The following is a 26,847-nucleotide window of genomic DNA, read 5'->3' as shown; positions in this document are numbered from 1 at the left end:
AATCAGAACATCACGTCATGATCAACCCATAAAAACTGTTAAGTCCCCGTTCCTGCACCCCCTTCTGCCGTGACTCAGGTAGACCCCTACTCATAACTGGTCACTGAGTGACTGTCAGCAGAAATTTCATGCATAGTGATCAGCAAGCAGAACCATACGCCTGGAGATGGGCAAGGGAGATATTTCTTGAATACTGGTTAAAGCTACCCTACTGAAGCTTGCATCTGATTTTTAGGCCTGAACCAGTACACAGAAAGTGGTAAAAGCATGAACCAAATTCTGCATTGTTGCCTACAAATCTCTTCTGCCAGCTGTGCTTTACTGTAGACAAGCCCCAAGATACTTCAAGCTCACACAAAAAAAATCTGGTTGCTCACTCTGACTTACTATTTTTCTTATTTTAATTAAATTAATGATAACCATTACAAGGGGCAGGGGAAAAATGTACCAGGGAAATATATGTACAGGAATGATGATTCATTTTTGGACGGCACTTGGGGACAGTGTTCAGATATACCAAGCAGGCTACATTAATTCTCTTAACAGGATTTGAAAAGTCAAAAAGAAAGGGAGCTATGCTTCATAGAATCATAGAATCAACGAGTCGGAAGGGACCTAGACAGATCATCTAGTTTGACCCCTGCCATGGGCAGGAAGGAGCACTGGGGGTGGCAGGGGTCATAAGACCCCAGCCAGGTGCCTATCCAGTCTCCTCTTGAAGATCTCCAGGGAAGGTGAGAGCACCACCTTCGTAATGTACCTCCATTCTTTACTTACAGTCTCAGTAGGACAACAGCGCACGTTACCATCTAAATCAGGGGTAGGCAATGTTTTTGGATGGAGTGCTGAAAAAAAACACAGTATCTACCTTGTAAGGTGCTAGAGTGCCAGCATGCCAGAAAAACAAAACTGGGGAGGTACATGGCAGGACGCACTGCATATTAACATAGTTAATAATAAAATGTTGCTTTTTTCAGCAAATACCAGGTTTTCTAAAAATTCTAAACCTGGTGATAATAAATAAAACTTCTTATACTACCTTTGTTCTTGTGTATTCTTTTTTTGTTACACATGTGATGAGAGAGAGAAAAGAGAAAGAAGAGAAAAAGAGAAGAGAGCAAAGAAAAAAAGAGAGAAAAAACAGAAGGAGAGAAAAGAGAAGAGGAGAAAAAGAGAGGGAGAGAAAAAAGAAGAGGCAAGAGGGGACAAGAGAAAGAGAACAGATAAAAGGAGATAGAAAAAAGAGAAGAGAAAAAAAGAAGAAAAAAGAAAAAAGGACAGAAAAAAGAGAAAAAAGTAAGAAGGAGAAAAGAGACAAACAGGGAGAGAGAAAAAGAGAGGAGAGAGGAAGGAAGAAAGAAAAAAAAGAAAAAAGAAAAAGAGAAAGAAGAAAAGAAAAAATGATAAGAGAAAGAGGAGAAAGAGAGAGAAAAAAAGAAAAAGAGAAAGAGGATGCATCTCTTGCTTGCCCATGTCTCCCACTGCTACCAGCTGCAGCTCAGGCCCACTTGTCCAGGGCAGTTTCTGACGGAGAGAGGCAGCGACATCCCAGCCGCAGCCACCAGGGCCAGGGTGCTCAGGCCTCCCCGATGCTCCCACAATGGGCTGGCCCAGGGCTGGAAGGGAGGAGTCGGCTGGGGGTCGGGCAGACAAGATTTCCCATCCCACCTGGGCAGGGGCAACACCAGGGTGCCAAGCGCTGGGCTGGGTAGCGCAGGGAGAAGCAAGAGCAGGGGGAGGCACTGCAAGCTGGCCAGCCTGACTGGGCACTTTGGGAGGTGGAAGCTGGAGGAGTGTAGGGCTGGACAGGAAATGGGAGCTGCCCTGGGGCTCCGCAGACTGAGGGCACAGGGGGCAGGTGAGCACCCAGTGGCACCTGATGTGGGGCCCAGCCCCGGCAATGCAGCTCTGCAGGGATGGGCTGCAGCCACCATGCCTGTGAAAGGATGCTGCATGGCTGAGGCAGAATGAGAGGGCTCCCCCGCTCCAGGCTCAGCCTCCCTGAACACTGTGCTAAGCATGAGTGGGGCAGAGCCACCCCTGCTGCAAGCGCCAGGCCACAGGCTCCCTGTGGGCCCCAGGAACAGCCACCGCTGGCAGCGCTTGGAGCCAAACCAGCTGGGAGCCTCCAGAACAGCAGCCCTCCGCAGTGCCAGCCCAGGCCCCGGCTTCGCCCACCAGCAGCTCCCCTCCAGGGACCAGGCCGGGCTGGGAGGTGCAGCCTGGGAACAGGGGGTGGAGTCAGCACAAAGCAGACAACCAAAGTTCTTGCTTGTGTTCTCCTGACTGCTCCCGTGGCCGCTGCAGCGCTGAAACCTGTGGCTGCTCTAGAGAGCCTAGAGCAGCAACTTAGAAAAAACATTTTTTAAACAATTTCTTTGCATACCTCCTGCTGTGCCAAGGAAAATGTCTCCATGTGCCATTAACTGGCACACATGCTGAGGGTTGCCTATCCCTGATCTAAATGAATGTGGAGAAGATACTAACTTTTTTTCACCAGGTGCTTTCCCCAATTTTTAATTATTGCACTAAGGAAGTACACTTGAGTAGCCTAAGGCCCAAATTATATTTTGCCTTCAACAAACAAATACTGCATTAATAATGAACAGCAATTACCAGCATAGTGAAGAATCCCCAAACAGGCAAGGCATATTCAAAGAACCGTAACAAAACAAAATGTGCTTAGAAGAAGTTGAAGTGACCAGAAATCCTACGGGGTTCATTATAGCCCATCTTCTGACAGAAAGTCAAGACCGCAAAAAAGACTGCACTGAATTTCAATTGTGCAATCCAACTGCAGAGCCAGGAACATATTGGCTCTTACAAATGCTTAACGATCTTAAAGTGGAAGATAAGCAAGATCTGTTGATCCAGTTCTCAACTACCCTTTGCTCTTGCACATGCTGCTCTTCTAGAACATTTCTGATATACTGGTATTAGAAATATTTTGGTACATTAATTGCCTAATGAATATAAGATAATTTTGCCTTCTTTACTGGTATTAAATACTGTACATTGTGGGTGGTTGCAGACATTAAAAACAAACAAACAAACAAACAAGCCATGTTTTACCAGAAGAAGCAACGTGTTACTTTGACCTAGCTCTGCAGTGTCTGTATAGATAGGGTGCTTCAGTGGGGCTTTTTGGCACTTTTAGCTGAAGCTAAGTCAATCAGCTATTAGATAAAAGCACCAAAAAAAGCCCCACTGCAGTGCCTGATCTATACAGATGTTGCGCAAGCTGCATTCAACTAGTGTGCTCCCTCTTCTGGGCACGTGGTGGGATTGGAGCAGGAGCATGTTGAGTTTAAAGTAAAGCGCCTGTTGTTTTTTTTAAATGTCTGCAAGCAGCATATTTGTCCTTTGCTTATTCTTTCGTAGTGCAACTGGAACAATACTAAATATAGATCCATTTAAAGACTTTTTTCCATTTTAAATTGGGACCACTGACTTCCTGCCCATCAGTAACAAGATATGAATATTCCAATACATTTCATTCTTGCTACACTATAAGAGGAATTTAACACCTGCATAGTCTCTAGCCCTAAAAAATGACTATTGTGGGGGAGAAGAGAAGGAGGATTCCTTATGAACATGGTGTCCAAATGTACTGGCCTTCTTTTATTACTTCTCAAAAACCTAATAAAATTAAATGAAATAAGTTGCATTAGTGTAAATGAACCTGCTAGTAAACAAGGGACTAGTTACAACATGTCCTATCATCAAAGGAAGGAGGAACAAAACACTGTATATTCAAATCTAGAGACTGCTGGAGTTAGAAGTGGTTTTAGCTTCTACTCACACTTTTATCGTTTGTGTTTCTGGAATACACAGGGTACTAGCCCTGGATCAGAAACCCCTATGTGCTAGGCACTGTACAAAATATTAAATAAGAAGGTCTTCTTTCCCAGAGGCCTTATAATCTAATTATAAAAGACAAGAAACAGATGGATACAGGCGATAATGAGTCAATGCTAACTGGCATGACAGGCAGTAGTCACAACGCAACAACCTAACCACTACCAAGTTTTCTGAAGGCATCATAGCAAAGGAGAGAGAATATGAAACGTGAGAATACCTAGGAAAATGCGCAACAGTATTGTTTGAAAAACTGATGAATAGATGACAGAGACTGACATTATGGGCCAAGCAAAGGCATGAGTCTACTTCTCAATAATGTAAAATAACAGGCTGGTTGGGAATAGATTGGAAAAAGAAAACAAGTAGCTCAGATTTGGTATAGAGAAGGGAGAGCCAGCAGATGGATGCAGGGAGGAATTTGTGACATGGGCAAAGCAATGGGCTTGGAAAATGCATTTGCCACAATGATCTCTGCAACAACATCTGGAACAGTCACATCAGCAAGCAGGACTGCATTTGTCAAGGCCAGAGAAAAGAATGTTGCTGTAAGAATGATGGAGGGATAAGGTCCTGGATGTGTTTAGTGGTGTGAATAGAAAGAAAACAAGGCCTTATCTTACATGTGTCATGCAGTAAGGATCTGTGAAATGTACTTAGCCTGGATATGAGGACTGAGAGATGGGTCTGAGTTGAAGAAGATGCCTAGGTTTTGGCAGGAGAGGTAGGCAGGAAGATGGTGGCATCCACAGTGGCTGAGAAAGGAGGTAACAGAATATGACATGCCTCCAAGTTGTGCAGGTACCTTTTATGGTTTGACAGTTACAATTTTCTTCTCTTTAAAGGGAAAAAAATACCTCTCCCCCTCCTGCCCCCCATGAAGACACGAGAGGATGACCAGACACACACTATCAGAAGGTCAACCCTGTTCCCCACCCCAGCCCCTTCCAAAAGAAAATAAAGACTATTTTTCACTGTAATATTTGACTTACACTAAATTTCAATTTCACTTAAATGGCAACATCCCTAAATACACAGAGCTCTGAATTTTCACCATAAAAATAGTGAAACATACCTTCAAAAAGAAAAAAAAAATCAAAACTTAAGTCTATTTGAAAAATGTCTGCTTCAAAAAGCTTAACAGATGAGCTAACCAAGTTTCTGGACACACTATAGAATGCCCTCTTCTCTCTAGGCCGTTCCTGTCAGTTCCAGCTTCTATTAAGACAGCAAACAGAAAACAAATTCATCATCCAAGCATGTTAATACACTCAGAGAAACCAAATGAAATACAACGGAAGGAAACAATTAAAAAGGGACCTGCTTCTATTTACAAACTGCTCTGAACGTTAAGGATGACTTTTATTACCTAAGTGAAGGAGGTGTGGCATGGCTTGACGAGCTCCCTGGAAATCCAGGAAGCAAACAGGCTGTCATCTGAATGAGCAGTTTTCCCCATTCTTAAATGGTCCTATTATATGTGCACAAGGTGCAAATACACAACTGGCACATTTAAGGACTGTGAAATTCTTTAAAAAACCTTCAACTACTTATTATATTGTTGAAGGAGCTTACTGTAATGAAATTAGCCTACTTTTAAACAAAAGTGGATCATTACTTACATTAAACTGTTACGCAACCACAGCAGAAGTGTGAGCCTAAAAGCTTCCACAGCATTTCCTCTTCATTACAGGTGCTTATATCTGGCTATATTAAGAGGAGTCTCACTGAAAGACAATTTGGAACTACTGTTTTAGATTATGGGTATTAAAGCAATAAGCAGAAGCGAATTTTCTGGCAAGCTATCAACTGAAAACTAAGCACTGTCAGAGATGAATGTACTCTATAGGAAGTATGGCAAAAGAGCTGCAGGTCAAATGTTCAAATGTAATACATTTTCCATTTTTAGAAATTAGCCATTTTCCAATGCAGTTTAAATAATACCTAGGAGTTACTTGAAACCCTCTCTGGCACTGGGGGGAGACTGCTCATGAAAAAACAGATGCATTCTTCACATAACCTGCTGTTGCAGCTGCCTGTAGGAGATGCAATGCCCAAAACGAAAGAACATACATAAGTTATGGATTTGTGAAAATTCTGACTTAGAGGCAAAGATATGGGGGAAAATGGTAAAGAAGTCACAAACTGTTTAAGCCCATAAGCATGTTAAAAGCAGACAGGTTTGGGGTTTTCACACTCAATCACGTCAAGCATTTCTAATGCGAGTTAGTGTCTGTCAAACTACAGATGGCAGAGCAGCAGCATGCTAACTGAAATGAAGGGTCTTATGGTTCAATTATACAGGGGGAGAAAAGAAATTGCTCCAACAAGTATGAAATACAGAATAACCTGTTGCCTTAACTGAACATATTTTAATGGTTATATAAAGCAAATGAATTATTTTAAAACCTCTCTCAAATGCATATGAAATAGATTCACACAGTTCAAAAACTGAAACAAAGGTGATATACTAACCCACCACCCTCATTTCTCTTCCTGCTCTAAATTAACATGGAATGTTATGTAATTGCAAAAAAGACAGATTATCTTTGTCTATGAACCTGGTCTTAAACAATATCTCTAGTGCTACTGGCTAGCATCACACCTGAATCCTATCACCTGGTTTCTAATGTGCAGCTATGAAGCAACAATGAAATGGGCTGACCTATTTCCTCAGAGTACATACCCAGAGCTGTCTTCAGGCTCACTCCACTGCTAGATCCTATAGGTTGTTTGAAGGAATAAGGTGCACATCAGCTAGTTCTCTGGATCTGGCTCAAAAGGCCCACCACCACACATTAAACAATTAGATAGGGTTTGGGGTTTCAAGTACAGGGACCTATATTTAACCCAATGCCAAACTGTAATGATTAAAATTAGTTCTAAACCTTTTATTAAAGATACAGACAAGATGGCAACACAGCTAAAGCATTCAAGTATAGCTTTAATTTTAGCAATAGTCTTTTAAATAGCATAACAGACTTTTGGAGAAAAGGAATTATTTGAGATGGGCTGGAGCTACTGTTATTGAAGTCTGATTCTGCTCCTCTTGGCAGATGCACACAAAAGAAGAGCAAAGACAGAAAAGGCAACTTCTATTTCCATTACTATCACTTTCACCTTGTATACTATGCAACTGGCTGCTTTGATATCTGGGAAAATTATGAGTTAAATTAAGACTTGCTTTTAATTGCCTCTCTGGTGAGATTCACACCAGCGTACTGAAAGATGCAGTCTTGGATGACTAACTTGGATGAAAGAAGAAAACTAGAGAAGAAAAAGGTCTTAGCAGAGCATAGGTGAAAGGATAAACACTTTTCCATTTCAGGTAGTGTTCAGAATTTAGCCAAAGCCAGAGGATGCACTATCACCTGGGTCCCTCTCTGTGGCTTACAGTGGTTCGAGACATCTCTGAGGATCAAAATGAAGGTCCAACAGTATTAGGGAGGATTATATAGTACTACAGGGAAGAGTTGAACAAAACAGTGACTACAACAGCAAAGTTTACTCCTTTCAGTGTCTTGGCATCAAATTAAGGACCCCCAACAGGGGAAGGGGCCAGAAAAGCACATCACCTCTATTTCATTCACCAATTCAGTCTAAATATCCAACGTGTTATTTTTTTATCTATTAACTTACAGCCCCACACCTCTTGTTTACCAGACGTGATCTCAACACAGCCTTTGGGTCATATAAGCAGACCTTGTTCCTTGAACTAATTCAGCTTTTCTATCTTTAACTTCTGCTAACTTTTGTTAAAACCACTTGATACAAGCCAAGTTGGATTTCAGTTACTTAGGACAATTCTGACTATAGGTTTCTAGAAAACATCCCTTTCAGCTAGCTCCTAGAAGACAGTGACAGAGCAATGGAGCCCGATGCTTTATTTCAAGAACAAAGCAAAAATGTTTTACTAGTGGTAGAGGTCTAATCCCCCATGGACTAACAAACACCTTGTTCTTATTAGCCAGTAATGCCACACAACCTCAGCAACTTCATGGACTTTTATCTACAACGTACATTTAGATGAAAAAAATCAAAATCTAATGCTTTATGGCATAACACACAGATTAGGAAGGAATTTTCGTTTTTTCATGAACAATTTGCTTGGTATAGTCTGTTTTCTGGTTTTCTTTCTAGATTCCTCATATACATCCATATTGACAATGCTGGTGGAAAGGTACCATACTTCACAGATCACTAGCTTAAATCAATCCTGCATACCATCCTGAGCTGCATTTCATTTCCCCCGTGCCTTTTGCAGCACTGTCCCTTGGACTCCTGGGGATTACCTTCTTTAAAACTTCTTCCCCTCTCCTCTTACCTTTGTGCTACTGACAGTAGGGACTACCTCCAATGCTAATACCAGATTCTGCTATAGCCAGGTGCGTTTCAGGCTCCAGGGGGGAAGTGACTGTTACTGATCTTTGTTGTGAGGACTAACAGGAAAAAACCCCCTGACAACTAGCCCTAAAATTGGTCTGCTTTGCATGTCCAGTCTTACAATGGGTTACTGCAAAAAAAATCACGCTTCTCCAGTCAATGCAAGCAGTTATCCAGACTCTGAGTTGGGATTAGTTAGCTCTCAATCCCTTGATTTAAGCTGACATAGAGGAGTGGAGAAAGGAGGGGAACACCAAAAACATTTCTTGAAATGTTTGGGTCCCCAGCAGTCCCAGTTGCGTTGGTAGCAGATATTGGATGAACTGATGGAGAGGAAGGCAAATTGCAAACCAAAATTCATGTTAGGCTCACCTTTCACCATTGAAAATGAACTGTTCCACTGGCATTTTTGTTCTGAATACTTTCTATATTCAATTCAGGCAAAACAAAAATGAAAGGAGTTTGTCCTTTCAAGAAATCTTTTAAAGTTTTTAATACTTCAGGCAGTTATGGGTAATGAGACAACTTCATACTTTGCTCTAAGTTTTGTCCTAATTAAACAAAACAGGTCTGACATCTCTTACATTAGAATCCAACCCAAATAGAAAAAAGGAAGTGTGTCCTTCCTCCTTTGCACCATTTTCAATAACTTTTTTACACAAGCCCCGTAACTTGAGATGAGGAAAGATGAGTTTTGGCCATCTGAATACTTTAATAAGTCAGCCAGCCAGGGCCAAGGAACGTTATTTAAGACCAGAATATTTTTACTTATATAAAGCTGTAGGCTGACAGTTTTCGCTTCCATCCCCCTCTCCCATTCTTTGCTACTTTGAAAGTAGAACAATTTAGAATATGCTCTAATTTCACATTTTAAAAACTTCTCTTATCTACTGACAATTTTAAAAAGCAAGTTCAATTAGCTTATACACCTTACCCCATTATGGTTGTGCTGTACAGCCCTTTTTGGTAGGTTCCTTCGGTAGAGTCTACTTGAGGACATATGAATCTGTCATGCTATTTTCACAATTTTTCAAGATTATTTTCAAGATGTGTTTAGTCTGGTATTACACACACTTATCTCTTCATAGTCAAATTACACTGCTGATACCTGATGTGATGACCAACAAGCAAGACTGATGAATAGTCCTAAACTTGCAAAAAACTAGCTCTTTGGTTATGGAATTAAGAACAGCACCAATGCAATTTATAATTCTGTGTTTGGTTAGCAAGATAAATGCACCAGGTTTTGGGATTTGTTCCCAAAAATCAAGGAACTTAAGCAAAAGCCTGTGTAGCATAACAGGATTACCAGCAATGTTAGTAAGTCTAGTTTCATTATCTACACTCTGTTGTCATAAGAACATTTACAGAATATGCAGTAACCATTAACCATAATTAACAACACAAAAGACAAGCAGCATCTTCAGAAGGGATTGCCTCCATGCTTGAACTCCCTACCCATTTAAACAGGCCAGACAAGCTCGGGTTAAATGCAGTTATGACAGCAGAAATAATATTTAAACAAAGTTAATATGTCAAATCTTATGTCCTTTGGAAAACCTCCAAAGACTTAATTTTCTGGCATAACAGGGGATGAAACAAAAAAAAAAAAATGAAGGACTGAGTCACCACAAGGAAGTGTGTGTATGCCAAAATAGAAAGCAATAATATTTTGATTGATGAACGGGGAACATTTAACACAACTTATTAAATGTTCGTCCACTTTATTGGCTATATAAACTATTATTTGTTTGCCTTGTTTCCATAAAGCAGAGCATTGGTAATAGGGACTGTATAAGACTGGATGGTCAGCAACTGAAGCGGTAATGCCTCTAATTGTGTATCACAAAGGACTTGCCTCCATTGCCACCTTGAAGAATTTCACACCTGCTTGTTCCACTTTGCATGTGTTAAATACTGGAAATGAGATCACGTAGCCACCATGGAGTAACTGTATGCGTACTGAGCCATGCTAAGGTGAGTACTTTGCCTCACTTCCAAGACTGCGTGCATAACAAGCAGAGCAAATGGGTAATGCATGCTTCATGACAGCACTTCTGGGCATGGCAAGGGATGGCAACCTTGTAAACATGCCCTTAGTCTGCTGAGTCAGAACTCTATAGGTTGGCAGAAACAGGCTCTCTCTCTTCATCTATGACCATTTCAAAAACCCAAACTAAAGTTTTTTCTTCAAAACCATCAGTATAGTATGGGACAGCTGTGAGGGTACAATGGTATCTTCAGTAAATACAACCAAGTGAAGTAACATTAAAAACTCAATAGCTCAAGCTCTGTTAGGCCTATGTGGCACTTGAACCCAATTTAACTCTACCTCACAGCAATACTGTGAGAAAGTCAGAAACTCATGCTCTTATCTAGCCATTTTCCTTTAACCAGCAACCATAAAATCAAGAATGCTTCAATATTAATAGCACAGTGACTGAATATAGTCTAACACCTTCTTTATAGCCCATGCAATCTACAAAGAATGTCAGTTTCCTCCACAGAGCATTCTGAAGGCAATCCTTGCCAAAGTTTTATATAGGGCCCAAACCTGTGAGGTATTCATGGTATTCAGCACTACCTTCTATATAATGATCCAGTTACTAAATGATTTACAGACATCTTAAAATTAAGGCTCTTCAATGAAAAGATGCAACACACAGCTTACTTTTTGTTGGACAGAGACCAGAAGCAAGTGATAAAACTTAAAGTTTTAAAGCAGCTTGAGTACTGCGTCCAGTTTTGTGCTCCACAATTCAAAAAGGATGCAGAGAAGCTTGAGTCCAGAGAGCCACACATATGATCGGAGGTCAGGAAAACAGACCTTATGATGAAAGGCTGAGAGCTAAACGACTGTTCAGCCTGGAAAAGCGCAGGCTCAGGGATGATCTAGTGACTGCCTCTAAGTTTATAAGGGTTGCTCAGCAGGATCTGGGGGAACATCTGTTCACCAGCATGCCCGAAGGGATCACAAGGTCGAACGGTGACAAACTCCTCCATGACCATTTTGGGCTGGACATCAGGAAGAACTTCTTTACTGTCAGGCTGGACATAAGGAAGAACTTTACTGTCTGAGCCCCCAAGGTTTGGAGTAGACTGCCACTGGAGGTGGTTCAAAGACCCACTTTGAATGCCTTCAAGAGACATTTGGATGTTTATCTTGCTGGGATCCTATGACCCCAGCTGACTTCCTGCCCCTTGGACAGGGGGCTGGACTTGAAGATCTTTTGAGGTCCCTTCCAGCCCTAATGTCTATGAAATCTATGAAAGTCTATAGTAAATATCCTTGATACTCCATAGGTGAAGGAAGGTGTGTGTGTGTGGGGGGGGGGCAGGGCAATGTTAAACCAATTTGTGTTCTTTCTTTGAGTAATGCAACTAACTGCAATAATATTTCCCAGGTTTCTGATAGCTGTTTACAGTTTTAAAAATATGCATTGAAATAACTTAAGTCAGTATTAATAAATACAAATACACATGGGAAGTTCAACATTAGACAAGTCAGTATGTCTAGATGTAGTTTAAAACTGTAAGTACATACATAAAAAAGTACCTATTACTTTCTCCTTTTGTTAAGCAGTATCTTTCCATATAATTTGTACAGTAATATACTACTCTCAAGGCTACTGGAATATGCAGTGAAATGAAGCAGACTGACTGGTATTCATCAGATCAGTTACCGTTCCTCTTAAAGATGTTAATCTCCTGAGAATAATTATGAAATGTGCTCTCAATTTTAAGAGACTACAAAAAATTCAGAAAAAGGCTTGTGGAAGAATATTCTGGGAATGCTTTTCAAACAGCTGCTAAATTTAGCATTAAAAGGAATTTCTTTCAAACAGGAAAATACTCAGTCCATTGAAACATCCAAGTAGTTTTCTTGTAAATTTTGCTAGTGGGTCACAACATCTCCTCTAGACAGACAATGTTCATGACGCAACATTTTCCCTCCATTTCTGTCTAGTGACAACAAATTAATTTTAATAATCGTTATGCTCTATCTGCATGCTTTCTTGATTAAATAAATCTATATATTGCTTACCTAAACAGCTTTGTAGCAAGTGACATACGCAAGGTTTAACATAGTGTGGACTTACAAACTGAAGCTATCTCCAGGTACCCTTTTGTGCTTAAAGTTACTTACACAGTCCCCTTAAAAGGTAGATATAAAATATTTTAATAGATATTAAGTTAGGAGTTTACATTCAAGAGTAAGGACCATTAAAGTTGTCATGGTGACATCAATTAATTCACAGCACATACAGCCATTGTCAATTTTTTAACAGATACTTCTGAACTTATGTACCTCACCCGTTATCCTCTGAATCCCAATCACCCTAGTTAGACAATAACCTCTGCTGTAACCTCCGCTACATATTTCCAGTAAGTTAGATGAGGGCTTAGGCTCACTAGCGTGTTCCCAAGATTCCATGTATACAGAGGCCAGAGCTTCAACCAAGAACTGTTCTTCAGCATTCAAGCTTTGAACCAAATGATGAACATTTCTAGTTCTTACTGCTGAGAAAAATGTTAAAGTGTGAATAAACTGCAAGACGGTTGATCTTCCCAAGTTGGACAACAGCTCTGAGAACTGTAAATTGCCCCATTTCTCCTAGGTATGTTAACTCTGAAACAAAATTATGTGAATGTACAATTAAATCCATCTCTGATTCCCTTCTAAGAATCACCCAGAAATATATACTTAGATTATTAATCCCTTATTTTAAACTAGTGGCATAACTGGGGGATGGGGAGGCTGACAGGGGTAGCTGCCCCCACTGCTGACTGGGAAGGGTAAAGGAGGGTTAAAAAAAGCAGCCACTGCTGGCAGCTGTGCATTTGCAGTGGCAACTGTAAGCAGTCACTTCTGTTTTGCCCTGGGGGCCCAGCCACACCCCTTCACTGCTGCTTCAAGCAACTGAGGGAAAGCCATACAAACAGTGCACTGGGGGGAACCTTTTTTATTTGAAACTGAAGGGCAAAATGCCATTCATCACACCTGGCATTTAAGAAAATGTTATAAGATCTTGGATGACTGCAAACGGACAAGGTCTTTCCTGTAAATAAATCATCTGAAAGATGGCTTCTCCAAGCAGTATTACCATTCTTCAGAACTGTATATAGACCAGTATAAATACAGTCCATTTCTTGCAGCATCTTGGTATTCTCTTTGAGGTCTTCTATCAAAACTTCAATTCAATTCCATTTACCTTGCAAGACTTCACAGAAATACAGCATAAAGACTGCTCCCTAGTAACCTTCATACCTGTAATAATTAATCATTGCAATGTAGGAGAGAAGAATAATTATTACAAGTGGCTTTTGTCCGTAATTTTAAATAAGTGACGTTTCTGAAAAGATCCACTTGAAAAATAGGAAGCTATATTGATGACTAGCTGTAAATTGCTCAACCTTTCCATCCCTTCAAATAATATCAAACGTCTGCATATCCATCCCTGAAGAAGCAGCATTCTGTTTACTGTATGAAAAACCTTGTGCTGATTATGGTAAGAATTTGCATAATTCTTGAAATGAGGATGTAAACGCCCAAAGCTGTGAGAAAAGTTATAAATCTTTCCTTGCAAGGGCTTAACTGTCACTTTTTTTTGCATTAAGTTTCTATAAGTAAAGTCTTTTACATCCAAAACACACTGAATACATTTATTTCTGTTCAGCAAATCTGCCACTGATAAAGATCCTATTTAGCTATCCTATTTAGTAGTCCTCTTCATTTTAACATGAAATGCACACTTCTGCATCCTTTTTTAGACTCGTTACTTGTACACTTAATATGCAAATAATTATATTACAGCTAGGCTTGACTGCTACATGACAGCTGGAGTGGACTGCTTTATACTTTCAAATTACCTGGGATTTAATGCCTCAATTTAATGACACTGCATGTTTTTAGAGGAGCCAGGATGAGTCTTTCTCTGCAGAAAATCCCGTATTTGGCTTTGTATACTGTTTGAATCAGAAGATTAAATTATGAAGAAGACCTGCATGTAATCAAATCCTAGTTATTTTACATCTCTGTCTGCAAGTCAACAGGACTTCTGCTCCCAAGTTACTATGGGCCTTGGAAAATCTCACCCTTTTAAAGCAATTGCTCTGTCCAAGAAATCTGAAGTTCATTAGTGCTCAATTTTAGATATATTTATGTTGGCCAACTCTGTATTCATAGGTAACACTCTTACTCCTCTGGGTCTGTTCTAGACAAAAACATGTTACTCAGTTTTTTTTCCTTTACATCAACCTGCAATTCTCTTCCTTAGCAAACCCCGAGCATTCTGTTGAATCTAAGTTTCAAGGGAGAGCTTCGACACGTGAGTATTCTGTAAACTGCACATACATCCAACTACCAGATGACAACTCAGCAGAGAGAAGCAGTCCTGCCATTTTTTGCATTAAAATAACTATGTTCCGTTATTTTCATTGTTTTGGATGCAGTAATAGTAGGCTGTTCATTCTCTTAAAAGAAATTCCAGAATAAAATAATACATTCTACACAAGGGTCAGAGGCTCTGTGAATAAGAGCTGTTCAGTTTTTACTTCTATTCAATGCGTATATTACTTTCTTGTTGAGTGAGCTCCAACAAGCTGCACAATGTGTGAAGCAGAATACTGTGAATAAAAATACATCATAATGCATTCCAAAAAAGAGGAGAGGAGAGGAGTTTTACTATCGTAAAACTTTTCCACCATCATTTTTTACTTAAAAATTTCATTTTATACCATTTGGTTATATTTTATTTTTTATCTGTCACTATCTATGGTGTTTATTAATGACTGAGAAACATTTTACCACATGGAAGCAATTGTCTAGTACAAAGTGTGTAAGTATGTCCATAAATATTCAAAAACCTTTCTAGCCAAATCATAACGAATATTTATCATATACCCCTGCAAAGGAGGGTATACAACCCACAAATTTTCAAACTTTTACCACCTTGTCCTAAAGGGTTAAGAGATGCTTACAAAGAGAATTCTCAAAAATAATTTGAGAATTATTTCTCTTCCACTTTATATTCTGATAAAATATATATTTTGTAATGGCAAGCAGTCAGCCCAGAATCTTCACAAATCTCAAGGGTATGAAGTACCTTAATTTCCCTAACATGAAATATCACTTTTAGTTCAAATTAACACTGAAGGCAAAACTGTGAGGCTCATTTAATTCATCTAGCCTTTGAGAAGATTAGTACTTGATTGTGTGCTGCTGGCTGCTAAAGGGTGGCCTGATTGTAGAGAGTTTTGTTCTTATCAGGTGTTATGTTATCTGCAGGCCACAACTTTTTTATGGGCACTTTACATACAAATAAAAGGGATTAAGACTATCTAGCTATTTTTGTCTGATTAAGCGTTCAACGGTTTAAACACACCCAGAAATGCAACCTTTTTGTATCTCTAATGGAACAAACAATTGCAGGATCTCCAGAGCTAAAACAATTCCAAAATAAGCCATTGTGTGGGTCTACCCCTTCTACCATAAGCAAGCAGCTGTAGTAGTATATAAATGAATAACTACATTTCTCAATTCTTGCTCTTGGTATAGGCAATCGGTTCACAAATCTGCAAGACTCTGGCCAATATGTATTGAATGAAAGAAACCACAGCTGTTTCAAAAAGAAAGTCATTTCTGAATAAAAGGTGCAAGAGTGAGACTGAAGAGGTATAATACTGACCACAGGGATGCTGGACTAAAAAAACCTCTCCATGTTGAAGTGGCAAAAAGATATACTAAAAAAATATATGAATTGATAAGATTTGAATGTTCACTCTCATTGATGTGCCAATGGGTTAACGGGCCACCAAGGAACCAGAAGTTCTCCTCTTTTGTATTTAACTTCTTAGTGCAACAATATAAAGTTAAAAATCAGAAGACCAAGACCAAGATTTTGATTCTTTAAGGATAATCAGAAATATAGCAGAAGAGTTTTCAGACTAAGACTATGGTCTGATCTAATTATAACAAACTGCCATGCTCTGGCTTTGCAATAGGAAATGATATAATTTGAGACAATACAGCTGGGATGAAAGCAGAAAGATAATCATGATAAAAGTGGTAGAAGGTTTTTATTATGTGATAAATCAGGGTTTAAATCTTTTGGGACAGTTTAAAACCTAGATTGGATGATTCTGAAAAGTGGTTTTTTTTTCCCTTCAACTTACAAAGCCTGGAGTATGTTACTGAAAAGTGTTGCATCTTTTGGTTAACCTAGACAGTTATTTTTAACATTTCTGGGCACCTCTGAACAACTCAAAGTCCGTTGCCACCTCAATTTGTAGGCTATATACCCCAGCCTGTACACTTGTCCATCTGTGGCCATTTTGTCATGCCTGGAAATTCCTGATGTGGCATTTACATTTTTTACATTAGTCAAACCAGGAGACCATTGGTTGAATTATTTTCTCTAAAACATGTTAGCATACACAGAGTAATTAGATCTATTACAGCCTCAAAAAGATGGTTCCTGATGTGCAAGTAGTTTTAAGGGGGTAACCAGGGATGGAAGGGATATAGCACTCAATAACAACAACAGACATCAGAGACAGGACAATATAGGCATGAAATCACCTGCCTTATGAACAGCCTTTTACAAATACTTCAGGGCTCCAAGCTCTTTTTAGGAACCACTTGAAGTATTTTCTGTGTTTGCTTCTAAGCAATGTTCCAGGCAGGGTCTATGCATTTTTAATTCTAACAGGAGAGCCAGGGGTTTCCTTTCCTAAATACAACACTACTTTTTTGATAGATGTGTATTTGTTCTAGTTCTGTGCTGCATTTTCCTTTTCTTCAAATCTTTTTTTCAGGTTTCTTTCAGCTCCCACCAATGAAAATTAAGTTTCCTTCCATTTTTAATATATTATGCAAAGGTCTCAATTTGTAAATATTGAGATTAAGGGACATGTGCAAAGTCTGATTTTCCTGAAGTACAGAAACAAAAACAAAAAATCCCAGCAGAGGGAAAGTTTCTGCTCAAAGATGAGCAATATCATAACCATATAATAGGAATGTGACATGTTCTTCTTTTGGAGGTTTTTATACTGTTTTACTGTATCAATCTATTACTCATCTTCAAATTTACCACATAATGTTCTTCACTTCATATGAAGTCAAAATAATACAAAACTTTATGAAGGTTTGGCATCCAACAGAAGCCCTAATAATTATTTTTTAAATTAATAATGCACTTGAGATGTCAAAAAGCTGGATAATCTGTACTCATAATGAGAACAATTGAGGATACATGTATAGCATTACAACAACACTCACGTAGAACAGAATTGAATTTGTGTGGGATCTTGAAAACAAATAATGCTATACAACTAATTTAAAGGCAAATGATAAATGTGGATGTCTAAACAATAGCATTCTTCTGCGAAACCTAACTTAATATAGCCTAATAGCGCAAGTTTATTCCTATAAAATAAGGCTTGTAAGGCTCAGAGACATGACATGTTAGGGTCCTGCAGCAGCAGCACATGCAGAAAGTCACGTAATAGCTGTCAGGGAAGCAAGTACATTAGCTGTCAGCTGCTCCCCCCTTCTATTAGCAGCTACAAGGGTCTATGAAGATTGATCATAAGCAGATAATCAACATGAACAAGAGAATGGCCAAAGAAGGAAAGCTCTTGAATACTTTCTATAATGTTGTCCTGATGAGTTAAGTAAACTGCCAGATGCATCATTCGTTTAAGGAGCTTCAGATATTTTCCTATTTAGATTTACACAATTTACAGTGAAAGATTTAACATCCTGCATTTTTAAAAAAGAAAGTAGAGAAAGGAAGAACCTTTTCCACAAAGCATTTTACACTCAAACAGCCAATTTTGGTACAGACGTGCCACAGGAAGAGGGGGAGGGGCACCTGGGGCTTATAGCACAACTTCTCCATTGTACTGAAAGACGACTCTTCCTATGGATGGTCAACCATCCTGTTTTGTGGCTTTCAGCTTCCTCCTGTATTGTGAGCTTGAAGTCATTGAAAAAGAAAAGGTTTTAAACCGAGGTCTGTGTTGGGAATTCCAAACACTTTCAGTACACGTTAACCAAACAAATACATCATGCCTAGACTATTAACATCCTGGTTCACATTGCTGAATCCACTATTCTTTGGAAAAAATAATGTAATCACAGAAGAACTTTGAATAGCTATCTTGTTAGTTCTTTCAGGTTCTGATAATATTTAGACAAACTGAAAAGAAATTTGAGAATGTGGTAGAAAGCCAAGTACAGTATGCGCAAGACAATGCATCTTGCAAAAGAAAGAAAAATCCATCCCTATAAACATTACGGTTAAGTGGCAACATCCTGAAACATTCAAACAGACAAATTCATATTAATAACGTCTTACTTTTCAACACTTTGTCTAACAAATGCATTTGTGTTAATCTTGATGGAATATCTGGAAAACCTTTGCCTTAAAATGTTAATTTTGTATCCAAGTTTCAAATGTGTAAGTTGTAGGCTGATTATTTTCAAGTGCCTTGCTTCAATGGGAGGTGAGCTGCCCCTCTAAAAAAAACATTTGCACTATGCAGAAAAGTGACTAAGTAACTATTAATGCTAGTTTGGTTAGGACTTGTAGCATGTGTTCCTGCAAGAAAGTACAGCACATACCAGTTTCATCGCGATCTATGCAGTGAACTGTGGAGCAGTCTGGTTTATGCCACTGGCAGACTTATGTGTTGCAGCTATGTGTGTGCTACATTAAACAGTCTGCAGTTACCTGATATCCTTCTGTTTTCTTCTGGCACCACTTCAGCAAGGCATTTCTTTTGGAGCCTCCATATTCTCTTGCCAGGGCAGATAAAGGGTCTTTCCTTTCTTCCCTAAGAATAGAAGGGGAGGAAAAGAACAGCAAGGTTTGATACCATGCTCCCTTCTGCAAGTTTTTCTTTTCCATTTGAACAAGGCGAGTACCTTTCTCTCAATGACAGGAATAAGGCACCGCATGCCAGTTAAGGGATGGAATATGCCCAATTAAACCCACATAGTTTTCTCTGTTAGACAAGATCAAATCAGCTGATTTGCTGGCAGTCACTTCACCCATTGTCCACTCGAAACAAAAATTTGAATGCGATCATACTAAGATCTTTGAGAGTTATCACCACTGGTGCTAATCACTTACCATTTACTTAATTATTTTTAAATTAAACCTCTTTTCTAGGGCTCTGCACACAAACAGGGCTTCTTCTAAAAACATATAACCTTAAGCTAACATGCTCAGGACACAATATGTTCCAGCTTGAACTATAAGCTAATGCAAACAACTTTATTTTGTTTTAAAAAAAACAAACTGATGGTATCTCTTTTGCATCTCATTTGATTAGCAATGTCACCTTGAAAAAGCAGTAACTTGGAACACTGTTAGAACAAAGTTATTGCTAAGAGACTGTCTGCCCCCATATCTGGAGTTTTCAAAAGAAGGGATCAAGGACAGTGTCACTCATTTACTTCATATGCAGGCAATATTGATTGTAACAAAACACTGATCAGGTCTCAATAAAATATATTAAGATAACAGATTCAAACCCATCAATAATGATCTTGTGTACCGTTCTGATTAGGACAAATAAGAATACAAGAATCCTTGTGCAGTTGTATTTGTCTATTTAGCCAGTAAAAGGCTGGATTGAGGGAGCAGGGGAAGGCTGAGTAAGAAAACAATTACTTTCCCTATGATAAAAGGCAGAGGGAGAAGTGCAACTGGGTTGGTGAATGCATACTACAATTCTGCATTAACAATTTCAATATTAGGTTTTAATAGTTAAACTGTTCAAAATATTAACTCTTAGATTAATTACTCACATTAACACCCTTGTGGTAGTGTGACTGAGGCATGTCTTTCTGCAGGCACTAAAATGAAGTACAACAAAAAGGTCTAGATATGACGTTTTATGTAGCTTGAGTAAAAAGAGAGATACTCCAATAGGTCTACGCAGTTAACCCTAATGTTCTCTGTTTGGAGGGAACCCCCCCACCCCCAAACAAAAAAACATCAATTAACTCTGAGCTTTCCCTGTAATGGAGGGTTCTTTATTTCCCAATTTTTAAACAATTCTATACAGATTCTTAGGTCCCTCTGCCAGCATCATAAAAATTACCCCTTCTGGATACCTTCATTCTATAAGCAGCTAGTTTATACCAATGACTTATTTTCTGGCTTCAAGCCCTTTCCAGCCAATCAGTTCAATTCCAAAAGAAAACAAGTGCTCCAGTGCGACAACTCTTGCAAACTATAGGCATAGATTTCACAAACCTTGGGGGGAGGGAGGGAGTTATTCTTGGAACCTGTATTGCTTTGCATGCACATTCTGTCACCTCAGCACTAATGATTGTTCTACATGACCCATGTTTAATTTAATTCCATGTGCCAGATGAAAAAGATTAGTTCCTAGAGTCTAATTAAATATAGTTAAGATAATCACACCTTTTTGCTGTCATGTGAAGTCCTGATTGAAATTGGCAACATTTCAGAGTTGCTCAAAACTAGGTGGCTCAAATGCCACCTGTTGTCAGCTATTAAAAATAAGTTCAATAAATGAAATAATAGGGGAATAAGGATGCATCTGACAAAATGCATCTGAAAGGAATGTCGTTAAGTTGCAAGCAGTAACGGACCATGGACTGGCTGCAGTGCAGAGGAGTTGCACATTCTTCAAAGTAGCCATCAGTAGCCATACTGACTTGGCAGATCTCTAAATAGATCTGGTAAATCTAAGTTAAATTGAATATTATTTTTAAAAATCTTACTACTTACATAAACATTCCAATATTGAAATGAGGCCTGAACTTGGGGTCTAGCCCACATTCCTAAAATTCTGCCATTAGGGTTTTGATTCTTTTCAGGCTTTTCCTTACAACTGCACATGAGGGAGACAGAAAATAATTTACCATATTTAATCAAATCCAAGATGAGTCATCCTGTCCCCCTCTCCCTCCCTCCCCCATTTAACATGAAGGAAAAAGGTCCTTGTCTTGGACCAGAAAATAAGCAGGAGAAGTGCAAGGAGAAGTGGGGGAGGGGGCAAGAGAGGGCAAAGGCAGCTGCTGCGGCTCTGACTCCGGCCCCAACCTAGGCTTGGGGGTCAGAGTCCTCCTATAGCCACTGCCCACCCCTCTGCAGCTTCTGCTCCCCACTGCCACCTGCTTGCCCTGCTGCAGCAGTGAGGGGGAAATATTTAAAACAACCCTTCAGCAATTAGTTTCTATATATGGAAAATTATAAACTCATTTATAAATTTTCTCTGTATTATTGGGGGGTTGTCTTAAATTCAGAGTTGTCTTGGGTTTAGGTAAATTCAGTAGTGTATTTTAGCTTAAACAGAGAGTTACTTTAGAGACTTTTAAAAATCCATCATTATAAAAAAAGAAAAAACATTGACCTATAGATCATATTTAACCTGGTAGGCACCATGTAGCTAGACTGAAGTCTAAGGAATTTACTCTGGCTTATACATCTTCAATGTACATATGCTTTAACTGCCCAGACTCGAGAGTTAATTTAAAAGCCAACTAAATGAACAAATTTGGGAATCTTGTATTTAGATTAGAATAAAAAAATATGCAATATCACCTTAGTTTAAGAAAAAGATAATGGAGACATTTAACCCCTCAAGATTTGTGACTGCATACTAGAACCTGAATTTAGGTTCTCTCCCTTCATGCTACACATGCTGTGTAGCCATGAGGGAACTGTACAGACTGTTCCCAAATTCCAGTAAGGCACATGGTTTATATCTTGTTCTTATTGTTATGAAAACAGCATTGAAGGAAACAAATTAAAATGAATAGTATGGAGACAATGAAAAACATTTTGTGATTGATATAAATCTTATAAGTGAATATATTAGGTCAGCTGTATTCCAAAATGTAAGAACTGATTTATGGCTTACGCTTGCAGAACAGGGGTGTGCCTGCATTTACTGGACAGGTTGGCAGAGATTTATTTTCTTAAATAACTTATTTTACATACTATTGTAAACTTTTGCAAGCCACACAGCATATTAAAAAGCCCAACAAAAGATTATCCAGGGACTATTCCCAACAAGTAATTCTTCTCCCTGCCCTACTTTCCCCACACACTGACCAACCCACTCTTCTAACGGTAGCAATTTTTCTTCCTACAGTGAACAACTCTTTACTTCATGCAGGCAGAGAAGTTACCAACTGCAGAGATCATTCTCCATTTATGGCTCATTCAAAATTTCATACTTCTGTTAAAATCTCAGGTTTACACACCCTGCTGGTATTACAAGTTTAAATTTACACAAAATTCACTTTTTTTTTTTTTTTTAACTCCTACTTGTGGGACCAGATATCAACCAGAGGTTTCTTGAAGCGCTAGTTGTACATTACCCGCAAAATAATGCATCAACCCAGTCCACAGACTTAAGACTACATAAAAGCATTATACTGAAGTATGTCTCACTTAATTGAAGCGAAACCATTGTTTTGGATAATATCCAGAGCTGCAAACACTCTCTTAATTTTATAATGTAATTTTTATAATTCCCAATGGCTCAGAATATAACAGGTTTAATTTTCTGGCATACAAGAGCACTGCTGATAAGCTACAGTGTCAGATGATCACTTAAACTTGGTGCACCACTTTCTAATCTGTGAAACTAGAACTTACCCACATCAGTGACATGAGGCTCAGTGGGTGTTCATACATGTTCTCCGGGAGGGGGGCTCTTTAATTAAAGCGGCTCCAAGAGCTGCTCTAATTGAAGTCCCAAAGCGTCTCACGTATCAGCATCCCTGTGCTAAAAAATGACAGTGGGATGCTTCAACTAAAGCTCACTGAACAAGTTTTAAAGGGCCCCAGCTGCCATTTTTCAGCATGGGGATGCTGATACGTGAGATGCTGGAGTCTACTGGAGTGCAGTAATAACCATGTTCCAGCAGACTCAATTAACTGAGTCTGCTCCAATACATTGTAATTACAGTGGATTGGAGCAGCCTTGCTGATCACGTATAGGTGCCTAATACACGTAAAATATTTTGAGGTCATTGAACAGAAGATTAGAGAAGTGAAAATATTCTCTCTGGGATATCCGATATAAAACCAGCTATTCCTTAGTCAGCTAGTTGGTCACCATCAGCAGGATGGCTTATGACTGTTCATTGACAGGAGCACCCAGGCATTTGTTAAAAAAAAGTTACAATTTGATTTAGGTAGGGAACACTGGTGGAACTCTTATTCATTCATGGCTGATCAGGAGGCTATGAATATCTTGCAGTGGAGATCTTTCTCTTTGGCCGCGCACCCCCACCCTTCTCCCCGCAACCCCCCAGCTCTGCGTTCAGCCACCAGAGGTACACTGCTCCGCGTCTGGGGGTACACTGACCCAAAAAGGTTGAAAACCCCTGCTCTATATGGTATACAGGCCATAAACTAACTTGAAAATGAGTTGGGTACAGAATGCCACAACTAACTTGTTAAACCTGACTTTGTACTCTATGCATATGACAATACAGCTCGCTGATCTGCGCTAGGCACCTGGTCTCCTGGCTGAGTTTAACATGTTGGTAATAAGTTGCAAAGGTTATTGAAGAGCATGGATCATTGTCAGTCCTGTCTGTTGACTGCCAGACCTAAATAACATTCATATTAAGTACAGTATTTACTAGCTCCAAAGTTAAGACTGGTTTAATGATGTACTGAATAATGAAGTTATACCTTATTCGGCTTCGTGTTGTGGGGGTGACAGATGCTGTGGGAGAGGAAGAGAGGGAAAGTTGTGGTGAGGTGGTACCCATCGCCATGAGAGAGGCTGGAGATGCTCCATCAGGTGCATTAATGTCTCGCTTGATTTCTTCGCTGCTCCGTCGTGACACTGAACGGTAAAAATACCCACAAGGTTATCATTTATAAAGAAAAAGCCACCGAAGCCGGTCCTTGCGTTTGTTATGCACTTTCTCCTGAAAACGCAACCCCCAGTTCTCCCCTTAAAATGCATACCACAGCTTGTACATCAAGAAATATATAAGGCTAGACCTCAAGAGTGTGAAACTGCAATAATTAAATGGCAAAAGGGATCTCAGGAAGGGAATAACTTTCTAAAATTACCATTATTTTCTAGGGTAAAACTACATCTGAAGCAATGAAAGCTTCCTGAATGGACTTGTGGAACACCTTGGAAAATGCCAGAACTTTGTTTTCACTCATTTTTTGACTACAGAAAAATACTAGACCAATTTTTCAGTTCCAAAGAACTCAAAAAAAAAAAATCAAAACAGTTCAGAATATTTTTAGCACTATGATTTCCTATTTGAAATCTCTGCTTTCATCATGTGTGAAAACATGATTCACTTAACAGTGCTAACATTGCATGGCACCCTGCAGTGCCACAAAAACATTTCACAGCATCCTACGGTGCTGAAGCTTCCTGGTTGAGAATCCCTGCTCTAACATCACCCCTAACCGACAGTAAGGGGATCTCTCAAGGAAGACAATGGTTATATAAAATGAAACCATTTAGCTTTCTTCCTAAGTGATTCCAGTGCTAAGCTGTGCTAAACTTTCTAATTTTATTTTTATAAAGCCCTTTTCAAATATTGAACGTTTAATAAAAACGCAGACACCTGGGTGAAAGTTAGCAGGTGATATAAAAAAGAAATCCTGTCAGCTGTGACAGCTGGCCTTATCGTAAGTTAGAAAGTGATTCTGATTAACAATGAAAGGTGCCTGGAACAAATTCAGACAGCGTTAAATTTTCCTGATGAAAAGTTCGCCAATTAAAAAATGACCCAGGACTAATCAAACACGTTCTAGAGAAAAAACTACTCTGATTTACCATGTTCACCGTTTAGATACTAATACCAGCCCCACATTCTGAATGTACATCAAAGCTTGGAATGGTTGTGTAGTAATGTTTTTCCTCTTTTAAAACTTAAAAAGTTCAAATAAATGAGTAAGCGGTGAGTTTTGGTTACAAAAACACCACAGATTTGGATATAAAAGTATTTCAGAAACTTGCTAACAGTTTAAAATCCCGATTTAAATATGTTCTTACTTGCATAACTAAGATTGAGAACTTAAAAAAAAATGCACGCTTTTTACCACTTATATACTATTTCCTTGTTTTTCAGAATTTCCATCAACTTTGACAGTAAGAGCTGATTAACTGAGAATAAACTTTTTTATTTCAAATAATTTTAGGTTCTAAATGTTGCAATATTCATGTCAAGTACTTCTCAGTGAAGACTTGTTTTAAAGCTTTCCACTGGAATTCAGTAAATATATACATGATTTAGTTGTATATTTAGGTTCTAGAATTTAGCTGGTTTTTAAAACGCAGAGGTCTTTTAACCCAAATAAGAATGGAGTTAATTTTCAATATGAGCTAACCTTGAAACTTACTGGCAGCGCATGCAAATATTTTTCAGTTGTGGCAGCATATTTTTAAAAAGGCTTTACTGTGGTCACTCTTTACCCTGTAGTATGGTAGAAGTTTTGTGAGGTGGCTTGTAAAAGGGTCTGTTTAAATGTCTCATAATAACCATTTCATTTTATAAATTAGTCTATAACATTCTACTACAAAAAGTAGCAGTCTTGGGCTATGGACAGATGTAAATGTTCAACTGCTTTGGAAGTGGAGAAGCAGCTGCCAATCAAAAGCACAGATGTGTTATTATATCTGTTTGTTCCTGTAGCAACACAAAATCAACTACATCTCTGCAAGTGTGACTGTCAGCGAGACAGGATTAACACTGCAATGATTTTGTTACAACTGCATCAGTACAAGTGCATGAAGATGCAACTTACATTGCAACAGCTTCCACTTGCACGATTTGATATTAATACGATTATTACACTTGTTTATATCCTCATTTTAAATGTATAAATTAGATGGAATCCTTTTCAATAGAAAAAAACCTCAACACATTATTTTGCACTTATCAAAGGCAAACTGACCCCCTGATCGGTATCAGCTGATATGCCTCCTTAAAAACTGGCTATCGGTATCAGCCCCCAAAAATCTCTATCAGTGCACCCCTAGTTTTTATTTAGCAGCCATATGCAGATTTACCTGAGATAGATTTGGCACTTTCCATAGCAGGTACTCTTGGCAACGAGGCTGGTCTGCTGGTAGAGGATGTCCTCAACAAATGTTCTAAACAAAGGATGAGTAGTAAAAATTTACTAATACATTATTTCAGTTGTATGGGTATGATCAGTGAGGAAGCTGTGACACCATTTATGAATTACAGAATGGGTTCATTTATCTTGTTGAGACAAACAACTAACTGATTGTACGTCAATCTAGGAGGAGGGCTAAAGTTCATACTTTTTTTTGCCATAAAAAGTTCACCATGGAAATTTCATGATCCTTTAAACTCTACTCTCTTAAACCTTTTATTTGGACATGGCTGCTATAATCTGTTGATTCATTTAACAGTAAGCTTGGCAAGAAATTCCTTTTTAGCACAAAGACACTTTAAGTCAAGGGTGCTCAACCTCCAGCCTGTTATGCATATCTAGTTTATGGAGCCATGCCATCCAGCCTGTAGAGCTCCCCACTGGTCCAAAAATGTGATTTTGGTGGGGGGGGGGGGGGCGGGGGGGGGCTAGGGGCAGGGTTAATTGC

The 26,847-nt window shown here is 39.0% G+C and overlaps 1 protein-coding gene across 2 annotated transcripts in view; it reads right to left on the bottom strand.

Moving 5' to 3' along the window:
* SPECC1L (sperm antigen with calponin homology and coiled-coil domains 1 like) overlaps nucleotides 1-26,847 on the bottom strand; it is a 123,625-nt gene that overhangs the window by 10,203 nt on the left and 86,575 nt on the right. Inside the window, exons 12-15 of one of the 2 annotated variants that reach the window (XM_019506861.1) lie at nucleotides 26,290-26,373; nucleotides 23,937-24,093; nucleotides 20,060-20,107; nucleotides 18,978-19,080 (exon numbers count right to left, since the gene is read on the bottom strand). In XM_019506861.1, the coding sequence (XP_019362406.1) occupies nucleotides 18,978-19,080; nucleotides 20,060-20,107; nucleotides 23,937-24,093; nucleotides 26,290-26,373 (392 nt within the window). The remainder of the gene's footprint in view (nucleotides 1-18,977; nucleotides 19,081-20,059; nucleotides 20,108-23,936; nucleotides 24,094-26,289; nucleotides 26,374-26,847) is intronic. The other variant, XM_019506862.1, reaches the window with a different exon arrangement.

Source organism: Gavialis gangeticus, unplaced genomic scaffold (genome assembly GCF_001723915.1).
Source record: "Gavialis gangeticus isolate Ggan-Ray unplaced genomic scaffold, GavGan_comp1, whole genome shotgun sequence".
Classification (NCBI taxonomy): Eukaryota; Metazoa; Chordata; order Crocodylia; family Gavialidae; genus Gavialis; species Gavialis gangeticus.
This window is presented reverse-complemented; position numbering and strand designations above follow the sequence as displayed.